Source organism: Hypomesus nipponensis, chromosome 23 (genome assembly GCF_054491055.1).
Source record: "Hypomesus nipponensis isolate SF chromosome 23, ASM5449105v1, whole genome shotgun sequence".
In the NCBI taxonomy this organism is placed as follows: Eukaryota; Metazoa; Chordata; class Actinopteri; order Osmeriformes; family Osmeridae; genus Hypomesus; species Hypomesus nipponensis.
The window spans coordinates 22,605,336-22,618,199 of record NC_140383.1 but is presented as its reverse complement, the minus strand read 5'-3'; the positions used below and the strand labels follow the sequence as shown (position 1 = coordinate 22,618,199).

General features: G+C 49.2%; 2 protein-coding genes across 5 annotated transcripts in view; both read right to left on the bottom strand.

Moving 5' to 3' along the window:
- Window positions 1-9,115, bottom strand: part of LOC146234939 (dedicator of cytokinesis protein 9) — an 84,400-nt gene extending 75,285 nt beyond the window's left edge. For 2 of the 4 annotated variants that reach the window (XM_084689001.1, XM_084689003.1), the window contains exon 1: window positions 8,652-9,115. In XM_084689001.1, coding sequence (XP_084545127.1) covers window positions 8,652-8,768 — 117 coding nt within the window. In that variant the 5' untranslated portion in view covers window positions 8,769-9,115. The remainder of the gene's footprint in view (window positions 1-8,651) is intronic. The other 2 variants (XM_084689004.1, XM_084689005.1) reach the window with 1 other exon arrangement.
- A 2,050-nt stretch (window positions 9,116-11,165) lies between these two features.
- LOC146234938 (FERM, ARHGEF and pleckstrin domain-containing protein 1) overlaps window positions 11,166-12,864 on the bottom strand; it is a 48,989-nt gene continuing 47,290 nt past the window's right edge. The window contains exons 25-27 of the mRNA XM_084689442.1: window positions 12,300-12,407; window positions 11,511-11,662; window positions 11,166-11,314 (exon numbers count right to left, since the gene is read on the bottom strand). Of these exons, the coding sequence (XP_084545568.1) occupies window positions 11,233-11,314; window positions 11,511-11,662; window positions 12,300-12,407 (342 nt within the window). The 3' untranslated portion in view covers window positions 11,166-11,232. The remainder of the gene's footprint in view (window positions 11,315-11,510; window positions 11,663-12,299; window positions 12,408-12,864) is intronic.

Sequence of the window (12,864 nt, the reverse complement as noted above, 5' to 3'; positions counted from 1 at the left end):
CTGGGATTTCTGAGCTCAAAGCATGCTGTAATCTACTCTCAACAATGCCATCCACAACTGATCCCATTGAAATCTGGTGTGGGTTTGAATGAAAGGTCATTGACCGGGGTAAGCCATTGAGTAAAGGGGCCTGTGTGTGTTTGTGTGTCGAGTGGAGAAACATGCTTCAAAGTAGGTTGACCTACTGTCCAGTAACCTTTCTGACTGTACAGCCACTACCGCACATTAAATACGTGGTACAGTCCAATACTATTGAACAATTACTATATTCTCTCAAGGGATCAATTCTTGATTCTAGCCTCAGTGGAAGATGTGGCAAATTCCCTCTCTGACAGGAAAAAGCAGGGAGAGAAAAGAGAGAGAGACAAAAAAAAAAAAAGGGTGAAAATTGGCAGTGGTTCAAAAACAGAAAAATGCCATCCAGAGGGGGAAAAAAAACAGATGACAATGCTGAAAAACGCTTGTCTTAATTTGCCCTCCAATTTCATCTGACTGAGCTACTGGTCTTTTCCCACAATTACGCCCTTCTGTAAACGCAGTCGGCAGAGTGGAGAGGGGAGCTTCACGTTTATAGACAAATAACGGGGCTTGAAAGAACACACCTCGCAAAAAAAACAAACAGCCCTTCTAAAAAGAAATGTGCTTGTCATTAGCCTGAACTCACTGGATCGCATATTTCCTACATTTTCCCATCAGCGCTCTGGGACCTGTCTGTAGTCCATCCTGTAGTGCTTTTGAGGATATAATCCCATGATCTTAATCTGCAGACCGCGGGCACGTGTGCTGGGCAATGGTGAAGCTTTCGGGCTTGACCAATTTCACCTCCTCGCTAATGTGCGAGCGAGGAAGAGCTGGTGGGCCCAGGACACTGTCCACAGGCCAGGGGATGGGCTTGTGTTTCCAGGACATGGGCCTCCAGGTGGGCCTCTCGTTCACTTCCTGTTTGGAGGCCGTGTGGGAGCTGGGCCCTAATGGGCCCATTAATATGGCTTAGAGATGACGGCCACTCACTGGTCTGCAGGCTTTTACTGGGGGGAGGGAGGGAGAGAGAGAGTGAGAGATGATGGAGGACAGAGAGGAGGAAGGGAGGGGTAAGATAAGGGAATAAGAAGTGAGAGAGAGAGAGAGAGACAGAGAGAGAGAGAGAGAGAGAGAGAGAGAGAGAGAGAGAGAGAGAGACAGAGACAGAGACAGAGACAGAGACAGAGAGAGAGAGAGAGAGAGAGAGAGAGAGGGAGAGAGAGAGAGAGACAGAGACAGAGACAGAAACAGAGACAGAGACATACAGAGAGAGAGCCCAGCATCCTGTATGTCCATCTCAATAAGCAGCAGTGTCAGGAATGAAAAGAAGCTTTCTCAACATAAGAAGGTCACGACCAAAGGGCATGGATGTGTGACTGGCTTCTCTCCCAGAGCTGAGGCCCCAGGTTCCTGCTCCCTGCTGGGCACCTGGATCAGACGACAGGCCCCTTCAGGACAGCACCGATCACTCACGCCATGCTCACTGTACACCCTCCGACTCCCTCCTTGCTGTGCACGCTGGCCAATCACAACATCTCTGTCAGCATTCCATTTCTTCACTCACCACAAATACAATTAGATCGCGGATGACGGTGACAAGGGCCTTATCGGTTTGAAGGGAAATGCAAACTGGATTTACCACTATCAGAGCAGAAAGAGCAAAAAAAGGCCCCACAGGATATGAGTCAGTGAGCCCTGCAGCCGCACCTGTGTGTGGGCCTCCACTCAGCCTCCACTCAGCCTCCACACAGCCTCCACTCAGCCTCCACTCAGCCTCCACTCAGCCTCCACTCAGCCTCCACACAGCCTCCACACAGCCTCCACTCAGCCTCCACTCAGCCTCCACTCAGCCTCCACTCAGCCTCCACACAGCCTCCACACAGCCTCCACACAGCCTCCACTCAGCCTCCACTCAGCCTCCACTCAGCCTCCACACAGCCTCCACACAGCCTCCACACAGCCTCCACACAGCCTCCACTCAGCCTCCACTCAGCCTCCACTCAGCCTCTCTAAACCTGGAGAGTACTGATAGCACCCGGACCACCAGCCGCTTCGCATGAGAACAGAAATATAACAGTTGCAGCTCGGTGGTTAGAGCGTATGACTGCAGGTCAAGCGGGGCAGGATCACATCCACCCTGTGTACATCGCTTTGGAGAAAGGTGTCTGCTCAATGGAGATACTTTTGGGGGATTTTATTACGATTCTTGGCTGTAGTGTGTTGAGGACGGGGAGCTAGCAATGAGCAGTGCAGCTGGAACTATATCAGCATGAGGTCAGCGGAGAGAGATTGGTGTTGGATCCAGACCGTGAGTGAGTAACTAACCTTAGTCACACAGGAGGTCTCTCTCTCCTTCCCCCTACCACGCCCCCCCCCCCCCCAGAGCTTCCAGATCATTCTCCACCTGGACGGATGAGAGGGCGCCACAGCCAAACACAACGGCAGGCCAGCTACGAGGAGCATTTCACCCTCCATCAAAACAAAGTTATTTCCAGCAACAAGCCCCAACTAGAGCCACGCTTGCCTCATTGCTCCTCGAGCAGGGTGTCAGTGTTTTGGCTGCGGGACCAAAACATCCAAGATCTGGATGGGACTGGAAAAAGACGTGGGCCAAGAATTCCGCGGAGTGAGACAGGTTTCGGCAGTCGATCCGTGCTGAAGCATGAACCAGATCCCAGGATAGAACTGTGGACACACACACAACTAATGTTTGTGTCACTGTGTGTGTGTGTGTGTGTGTGCTTCCTGTGCCAACAGAAAAGACCCCCTCCACCCTGGCTCTTTAGAGCTTGTGCTCTCTGTTATGGTTACCCCCCCGTATTCCATCGCAGTGCTGCTCTGTGGACCAGTCACAGTGGGTTTGCTTTCTGCACCCACAGCTACAGACACGGGGCCCCCGCCCGCCCTGCCTGCCTGACCCAGCCCAGACACAGGAAACCAGCTCTATCGCGGACCTCGCTGGCTTCGACTCTCCCACAGCCTGTCATGGGCACTTCCTGTCGAAGAGAGGGCTTGGAGGTTTTCACGGCGGTTTCGAAGGCTGAGACTGACCACATGGCCAAAGCCAACACCTATCATACGATCCTCTCTGGAGGCTAACGGGCCAAGGATTCCTCTCCGCTCAGTTTCCTCTGCTTTCACACACACAGAGCTAATCCATTCTCCTGGAGGTTATTCCTGTCCAACCAAGCACACAATTACATAACAACCATTAAATCAGTTCACAAAAATGGGATCCTGGGCTTAGCCACTAAGAAATCAATGGTCTATTGTGCCCGAGGGCCAACATTATTGCACATTGGGGATTAAAGTGGCTTGTGGAGGTAGGAAACACAGTTTACAACTTTCACACAATAAACCTTTTTTTTCAGCAGGAAGGGTTTTATTAGCCACAAGGTTGAGATGACCGCAAACAACACCTCAGAATGACTTCTAGGTTTTCTGTCCATTTTATATTTATGGTTGTGTTGTGACGACTGCGCTAGCTGGAGAATTAGCTGCAAACCACCGAGAATCTCAACTGCTGTAGTTGGATACGTGTCATAAAAGAGATTTATGGTGTTGCGTCTCTGCAAGAGACCGTGGTGGTTAATCACTCCGCCTGAATCGATTTTGTCTGGGGGGGAAAAATCTGTCTGTTTGGCCTTGAGATCATTTTAATTGGCCATTTACCATAGCTGTATTTAAAGAGTTGGAAAACAGAAGGCCTGTCATGGCCAGAATAAAAACTTCTTACACCAAGTATTCTAGATGCCGGTCTAGAATATCCTGACCTCCACAACATCTCCATGCAACCAGGATGTTCCAGAGCGGCCAATCTGGAAGGGATTAGAACCCCAACTAGACAGACATGCTTTATAGACAGCTCTGAGGGCGTGTTTGACTTCACACTCTGCCACAGGGTTTCCCCTCCGCAAATCAGGCCTCATCGCTCACCATCGTCTCACGTAGCGCTCAATGTTTTCCAGTCTAGTTAAGATGCTTCCTAGCTTTTCGAGAAATTCCCTTCGATTTTTTTATTTTTTTTTTCGGTGGAGACTCAGGCAGATGGGAGACATTTCGTCTGAACTCCTATTCCTATTCCTCGGCCTCATCTCATCCTGTCCAGACGCAGAGTGGAGACCGTCGAGGCAGAAGGAACAGATCCTGTTATTGAACCTACGAGACCCAGGAAACTCGAGTCCAATTCCCAAATGAGGACTCGTTTCCGGGGGGAGCACAAGAAGGTCACCGCCACGGCAGACGGTGACAGCAGCGGACAGGACAGAACCGCTTCCGATCGGGACGGAATCTGCTCCTTCGTCTCTCTACGGCGGACATGTCGAGTCGCTCGTTGCACGAGCAGTCTGTTAGGAGCGGCTAAGCTTTCCCCTCAGCCAAACCGCAGTGCATAGGAGAGAGTAGGCCTCTTAACACAGACCTCTACATCGACCTAATGCATTATTGACCCAGTCAGAGGGCTCATCTGCTCCTCAGTGTCCACCTCCCGGGTGTTTGGTTATCTCTAACCCCCGGGTGTGGGCTTGGAGGGGGGCTATTAGCTCTACACACCATCAAAACCCCCAAAGTATTTAGGTTGTAGTTCCCAATTTACTAAAAGCTCAAAAACTGAAGAGTCATTGAGGTGATTGCGTTTTTTTTGTTGCAAGCTTGGTAACATGAGCCCTGGGGGTTTAGCGGAGAGAGTGAGGTCCAGTTCAAGGGAGTGTTCTATTCACCCCAGCCCCCCTGGGGAGAGGCTTCACGGTAAGAGACGTGTTGTGAGGCCAAGCAGCTTAGGCCCTCTGTCTAGAGTGACAGCCCTCCTAATCTCCTACCTGCGCTAGCCTGGCCCCCAGCAGGAGAGCCACCCTTGCCCGTCCTTCTCCCTTCACTCGACACATCACCTTTAAGGAGAAACAGCATTGATCTTTATCCAAGTCTTTGTGAGCGCTTGATTTCGTCTGTCAGACCAGCTGGGCTTGATGAGTTGCCCCCTTCCTACTTGTCTCCAGGACCAACTATGTTAAATCAAGTGCCCTTTGGTTGGTTATTTGAAAAATTTAGAGTACTGTTGGATAATGACCTTAGCAGGTGCAGAGAAGGTCTTATCAAGATTTTAATAATCTGTAAAGAGAATGAATAAAAAAGGTATCGAGACCATCCAACTTTGAGGAGAGACGTGCATCTAAAACATAGCATGTCACACAGAGCCTAGGGATTAGCCAGGAGAAAGCCTGCGAACATTCACAAGAGTTACACATTTAATGACAGAACATTGGGAGACAAAAGTTCCTTCTGTCTGAGCTGCAGCCTTCATCACAACACCTGAAGCCTCCCTGACACACACACACACACACACACCTACCCACCCCGCCCCTCACACACACTCCAAATGAAGAGAGAGAGCCAGGGAGGAGCGAGTGTGTGCAGGTGCAGGGTACAGAGAGCCTTGAGGATGGACCCGTGTGGTGACGACAACCAGCGCAGCAGAACAGCCCGTGGTCTGTGCTGCTGCCCTGCCCAAGGGACTGGTCGTGATGAACCCCACTCATCCCTGAAGAGGACAGCTGCATGCGGCAAACCTCCTTAGAGGAGGGAGTCTCAGGACGGGCCCTTGTCTGGCACACAGGGGCCCGTCATCAGGCTGTATCGCACACTGGGTACACAGGCCAGGCCGAGGCAGTGGAACTGGAGAACAGAGACACACAGGACTGTGTTTGTGGGCCGAAGGTTCTAGATACGAGGTGGACATGAGGACCAAGAGCGCGGCAGAGGAGGGAAACGGACAATCACCGAATGACCCCAGTCACTAGGCCAGTTAGATTGGATTGAATCTGACAACAGGAAATTCGTTGTTGCGCCGAATACCAAGACTAATACTTAAGAGCATATGATGTCTCCATTATCCTAACAGAAGACTTGTCCAGGTCAGATGGGTGTGAATATCATACATTGACGACCCTGTGATATACAGGGCAGCAAACTGCCAGCACTGAATCCTATTAAAGCAGCAGTTGCGCTGTTTAGAAAACGCTCAATAACGTTGTCAATACTAGTATGATAGTCCTACAGAGAGCACAGGAGTTACAGTGCTCTCTGGTCCCAGCTGCCCCAAGGGCTCTGTGTGTGTGTGTGTGTGTGTGTGTCATCCCTCCTAGGCGGCCCCTGGGTCACACACACAGACGGAAGTTCTAAGTATATCACCATTGGTGGAAATACAGGGTGGACTATTGATTGTAATTACACAACTGTGCCCAGCCGCTTTTCTAGCACATACACATGAGACGATGGTTGGCATGCTATACCTATCATTACGTCAGGGTCCTTTGAAGACCAGGGTATTCATATCTGACTAAAATGGGTTAGGAATCCTCAGACTTGTGGCGCAGAGTCTCGTTCAAATTCATAGGTGCGCCTTCTAGAAAGAAGACAGTCTCTCTGACAAGGCAATTTGACAATAGCAGGACCATGTTCTTTCTAATCCAATAGTCTGTTGTGCTAGACTGCTAATTCCTGGATTGCTTCATGTTACTATCTCCCAGAACCACAAATTTGACACTGATGACAACCATTATGGAGCAAATGGGATTCACTGAAAGAGAGAGAAAAGGGGAGAGAAAGAGAGATGAGGTAGGAAAGAAGGACAGAGAGATAGATATTGAAAGAGAGAGAGAATTAGAGAGAAAGGATGAAAGAGACAGAGAGAGAGAGACAGAGAGACAGAGAGAGAGAGAGAGAGAGTATTGGCTTTGAGTATGGAGAGACAGAGGGACATCTTAGCTCTGGGCCTGGTCCACTAACAGATCTCTCTGCTCTCCAACCTAACAATAAACAAAGAGCTCTCTGGTCAGTATGGCCTCGCGCACACATCACACAGCTATGTTACTACCGGCTATCTGCCCCCCAAACACACCATCTCCACTGCATCGAGCAGTCGCTTGACAACCAATCATAGAATCAAATCTGAGGAACTAGGGTTACGCAGATATTTAGAGCGTAACAAAGACAGAGAGAATACAGTGTCCCACAATACATTTGCGTTTCAACGCAAATTAAAATAATGGTCCACAATGAGGAGGAGGAGGGGGGGGATAGGCCACAATCTTCCCTTTATGTTCCTGAATGAGATCCTTCTCTTCCTCCGGGGGTATTTACATGTCGCATGGAGGACTTAATCACACAGTGTGTGGACGGTGGTCTCGTGTACGACCACATTCCTGTCCCACACAGCCAGGGATCCGTACTTCCACATCAGACCCCTGGCTGTATGTCCCCTCTCCAGACCCCTGGCTGTATGTCCCCTCTCCAGACCCCTGGCTGTATGTCCCCTCTCCAGACCCCTGGCTGTATGTCCCCTCTCCAGACCCCTGGCTGTATGTCCCCTCTCCAGACCCCTGGCTGTATGTCCCCTCTCCAGACCCCTGGCTGTATGTCCCCTCTCCAGACCCCTGCTGTATGTCCCCTCTCCAGACCCCTGGCTGTATGTCCCCTCTCCAGACCCCTGGCTGTATGTCCCCTCTCCAGACCCCTGGCTGTATGTCCCTTCTCCAGTGACTGGGCTGGGGCAAGTCCAGGACCACGTGCTAGGTAGCATCGTGTAGCTAGCATCGTGTAGCTCTGTTATGAACATCCTTTCAGATTTAGTCCTACTCATGTTGATTTACTCACACATTCCTCCTCCTCCTCTCCTCCAGGCAGCTCTGGCTGGCCTCCACAGAGAAGATGAATAAATCATATGAAGGTGTGGTTGCGTCTGGAATCCTGAGTCAGGATTTCATTTCCCTCACAGAGAACCTTGACGGTGTCCGTTTCCGTTACCTAGCAACTTCTTCAGAAAAGTTCGAACAATCGCTTGGCCTGAACACCACACCAAACATACACACCGACATACAAAAGGGTCAACTCCTTTCTCTCTTGAGGGTTTGCAACATTTATATCATGTCATCTTAGGCCTCCATTGCCCAAATGTTACTCTCTGGTGGAGCAGTTAATCAATACGCGACTGCAACTTGATACAGACTGGGATACCAACCATGAAATTGAAGCCAAATACTTCCCCTTGTAAAGACTCTCGAAGCATCTACGTGAAAACAGATCTCTGCGAAAACCTGATGAAGCTCATTACTTCTCGCCCGTTTCCTTTGACATGAGACTTTCAGCATTCCTGGCACATTCTGTCATTCAAAGTTATTCCTTTATTGTTAAGTTATGGGATGATATGCATTATTAAAAAATGTAGCATTTATCAGTCAGTCGCTCACCTGAAGCATCAGGTGTAGGTGTGCTGTAAACATGACCCCAGCGTTAAACATTCTCCGTGTTTGCCAATTTCGTGGTGCGTTTTCAACACTGCGGAATTACACCATCTGAAGTTTACTTCAGAAACAGAATCTGTAATTGATGTCGAAAGCCTTCAGGGTCACTATGACGACACAGCTGCTCTTGGCTGACCACCACGACCCAACCTTGCGGTTTGTTTAAATCCGAAACACATGGAGGCACATGAAGGTGTCTGAAAGAGGTAGGTACCCGCCTCTTCTTAAAGTAGAGGTGGGCACCTATATAGTACCTGTACAGTGATAGCCTACTATAAAGCGAGGGTGAAGTGTACAATGCGGTTATGTAGACTACAGAAAGAATTGACTTACGAAAAGTACGGACGTCCTCACCACCTCGGAGACACTTTGCCTCAATTCAGCCGCGGTGCCAGGTTTACTTAGACCCCGTGTAAATTTCCTGGTCTCTGGATGCACTGGAAGAGACATTGTTGAGCACGGACGACTCTCATCAACTGCTCAAGAACTTGATAAACTGCCCCAGAGAACGAAAAGTATATCAACCGGCTGTTTGTTTCCCAGTCCCCACGGATCCCTGCTAGCACGCACCATGCGTCTGAAACTAGATCATGTTGTCGTATCGCCGTTTCGCAATGCTTTTCAAATCTCATAATTCGCACCATTAAAGGGGAAAGTTGTCTCGCGTTATTCCCCAACTGTTACTCCTCCCATGGTGATATTGTTGTTATTATAAACCATCCTTAAGTGCTGTCACCGGCTCATGATCGCGTGTCCCTCGACAGTGCAGTAGGTTGCGAACGGTACAGGCAGAAGGCGTAATCTGCCAGTCTGCCCTAAGCACTCCTCCCTCTCCGTTTGATGGCCTGCCCACTTCAGTCATTTCACTGCCCTTATAGTAGGGTTAAACGCGAATCACTGTACTTAACCTATTCGCATTTCTGAAATGAAAATTTAAACGAAGAGGCTTTACGGTGGACATAAGAAACTTTACAGTGGATAGCAGTTACATAGGCTAACTCAAATATGAATGCGACCAAAATAAAAGCATACCGAATTAGCCAAGACGTAGGCCCATCACATAATTATACCATGAATGTTTTGAGCATGGATTTGAACTTTTGATCATTTCAGTTAGCGGCTTACGTAGCATCAAACCAGTTTGCTTGCCAAATAACGCCATCTGTTGGTCTTGCATGGTAAGATGTTGATAAAAGCATCCGTGGACAAAACAAACAACACGAAATATGTTCAAATGAGGTTTTTATTGCTTTCATTTCCAAAGAGCTCTCTGTTGTCTGGGAAAACAAGCGTTCCCTCAAAAGCAAACCAAGTTTCCTTCTTGAATGCTACACTGCAAAACCCCTGTCATATGCATATCCATTTCACCAAGACTCTCCTTTACATCAGGTAGGCAGCCTAGTTCATCGACGGCTAATTGGAACTGAAAGTTTATCTTTTGTTTTACAAATAATCTTTAAAGCTTTTCCATTACAGATTCCTTCATACTGCACAGATTATGAACTTGTCTCACATTTTCTCCCACGGGTGGCATTCAATATACTTCAGAAGCCCCCCTTGACATTTTCCATACAACAATGATCAGCATAACAGGAATATTCACTTGACTTTAAATGGCATTAGTGGTGATGGTTGCTACCTGACCCTACAGCTAAGTCAGTAATACAACAAAATATTCTGATATCTCTGTTATACACCAATGTTTTTGTTTTGTTTTTTTACAAGGTGTCACACATTGTCCAAAGACATCTTAATCTAAAGAATGTCTCAAAGGTGGCCTGTTTTAACATGATTTTCCTTTTTAATTGTACAATAAGGAATTTGAATTCACCAATGTAATAAAATAGCATTAGAAAGTCCAGGTGATTGATAAAAACCAGTTTGGCACTCAAGACATTGGATTTAAAAGCAGCCTGTTCCACAAAATGAACAAGGAGACAAAAATCTTGTGACAATGCAGTGATATTTTCTACCTATGAAAAAATGCTGAATATCTACCAAGATATTTCAGCCGTAAAAACAAACCATGACTCAAAACGATATCAAACCAGAAAGAGAGTAAGTGGTTCAGAACATTAGAAAACAGTATCAAATGACATCCCAAAAAAGAGGTTTCAGAGTCGAGTAAAAATGCAGAAAAATGCAGTCTCTGATGCAGTCTAAACCAGCGGACATGTCACCATTAAAGCATTAAAAGCACCAAGACTGTGCGTGGACACTGGTCGATGTACGAATGTCCCAGATATGTGTTGAGAAAGGAAAAGAGAGTTCAGAGAACAGAAGTGGGAGGGGCTCGCTGCCTGAGGGAGGAGTGGTCTGGAGGCTGGAGCCCAGAGGGAGGCAGGAGGGAGAGAGAAGGCAGGAGGGAGAGAGAGATGGCAGGAGGGAGAGAGAGAGGGCAGGAGGGAGAGAGAGAGAGGGCAGGAGGGAGAGAGAGAGAGAGGGCAGGAGGGAGAGAGAGAGAGAGGGCAGGAGGGAGAGAGAGAGAGAGGGCAGGAGGGAGAGAGAGAGAGAGGGCAGGAGGGAGAGAGAGAGAGAGGGCAGGAGGGAGAGAGAGAGAGAGGGCAGGAGGGAGAGAGAGAGAGAGGGCAGGAGGGAGAGAGAGAGGGCAGGAGGGAGAGAGAGAGGGCAGGAGGGAGAGAGAGGGCTTGAGGGAGAGAGAGGGCAGGAGGGAGAGAGAGGGCAGGAGGGAGAGAGAGGGCAGGAGGGAGAGAGCAGGAAGGAGAGAGAGAGGGCAGGAGAGAGAGAGGGCAGGAGGGAGAGAGGGCAGGAGGGAGAGAGGGCTGGGGGGAGGGTCAGTGGGCTGGGGGGAGGGTCAGTGGGCTGGGGGGAGGGTCAGTGGGCTGGGTCAGTGGGCTGGGGGGTGAGAGAGAGGGGGGGTGACGGTAGAGGGTGAGCGACAGCCTCCTGAGCATCAGTACTGGTGGGACTCCTTCCTGCTGAGGACGCGCGTGCGACTGGAGGGCACCGTGGCACTGCGGATCACCTCCATCCACCTGGCCACACACACACAGAGAGATAGGGAGGGGGGGGTCACAATCACACACACCGTACCATACACACTAGTACACACACTAGTATAACACACTGTATCACACACTAATCATCCAGTCCTCCATCATCCAGTCCTCCAGTCCTCCATCATCCAGTCATCCAGTCATCCCTAAGGACAGGCTCCACGAGGTTGCGTACCTCTCAAATGTGTACTCGCTCTCTGATCTGAAGTAGTACACGTGGGATTTGAAATGCAGCTTGAAGACGTAGTCCTTGTGGATGTTCTCCCCCTCTGAGGGGATGGTGACGGAGTAGCCCAGCAGAGGGAGGCTGGCCAGGGGGTAGTCATCCTGGGAACAAGGCCAACACAAACCCTCAGGCCTCCTACAGTTACACTTCCAGTCGCACCGAGGAAATCATGGGCAGTCCCTGAACCACACGTCAATAAATATGTCCCTTCGGTAACAGAGGAATGTCTATTAGAGATGTTCACCTTGGTAATGATAATAATGTGTTCATTTGATAGATGGCTTTATCCACAGCGAGGGGGGATTTGAACCTGAGACTTTTGGAACGTCAGATGCTCTACCAGTGAGCTAGTATAACTCATGGGATGAGGATAGACACTAGCCATGACACACAGACTAGACATTCCCCCTGGGGACGTGATATTCTGAAGTGAACCTCGTAAACACTGACATGTTACACAACACCAAAACAGAGGCGTGCAATATTGAAATCATTGTAAACATATGTTGTTATGACTTCATGAGTAAATCAGTTCTTTTTTTGGATGAATCAATTTCTCTCACTCAGTCTTCTTCTCCAGATATACCCAAAGAGGTGGCTTATTTCCAGCATGTTCTATACCTCTGAACCCCCCCCCCCTCACACATACACACCCTACAAAACAGATGGAGGGATTTGAACCTGTGACCCCGTGTGTTTTGCAGGAAAGTGCTCCACTGTGGTGGAGGGTCTCCTCACCTGGTGGGTCTTGTAGAAGAACAGACTGAAGTTGGTGAAGACCACCCAGAGCTTCTGCCAGCCGTTGCTGTTTTTGAACTTCCTCAGCAGGTTCCCAGAGAGCTGGTTCTGCAGCGATAACGCCAAACGTTGGAAAAGACCACAATCGAATCTTGGATGAAATCAGCCTCCTGTCCTGTGGTGTTCTGCCTCTCTGTCTAGATCAGTTTCATGTGACTGAGCCCGGAGACTCTCAGAGCTTAATCTGAGGTGAGGGCCGCTATAAACAGATAACCTCAATCCACCAAATCTGAACGGGCCGCAAACCTAAATAGCCACGTTCAAAACATCTTGCGGTCGTAAATAGCCCTCACTGTCTCTGTACTGCGACCACACATTCTTCTCAGACGTTGCGGGGGCCAAGTTTACACCTCTCGCGTTTTAAGTAGCGGGGTTATCAGTGTGACTATCCTGAGTTCTGCAAGCAGTGGTGTGAATGGACAGTCCTCTCCTGTCTCTCCTGGCTCCTTTACCTCCAGACTCCTGCAGGAATCACTAAAGGAGGAGCTCTGCGCTCTGTACCAGC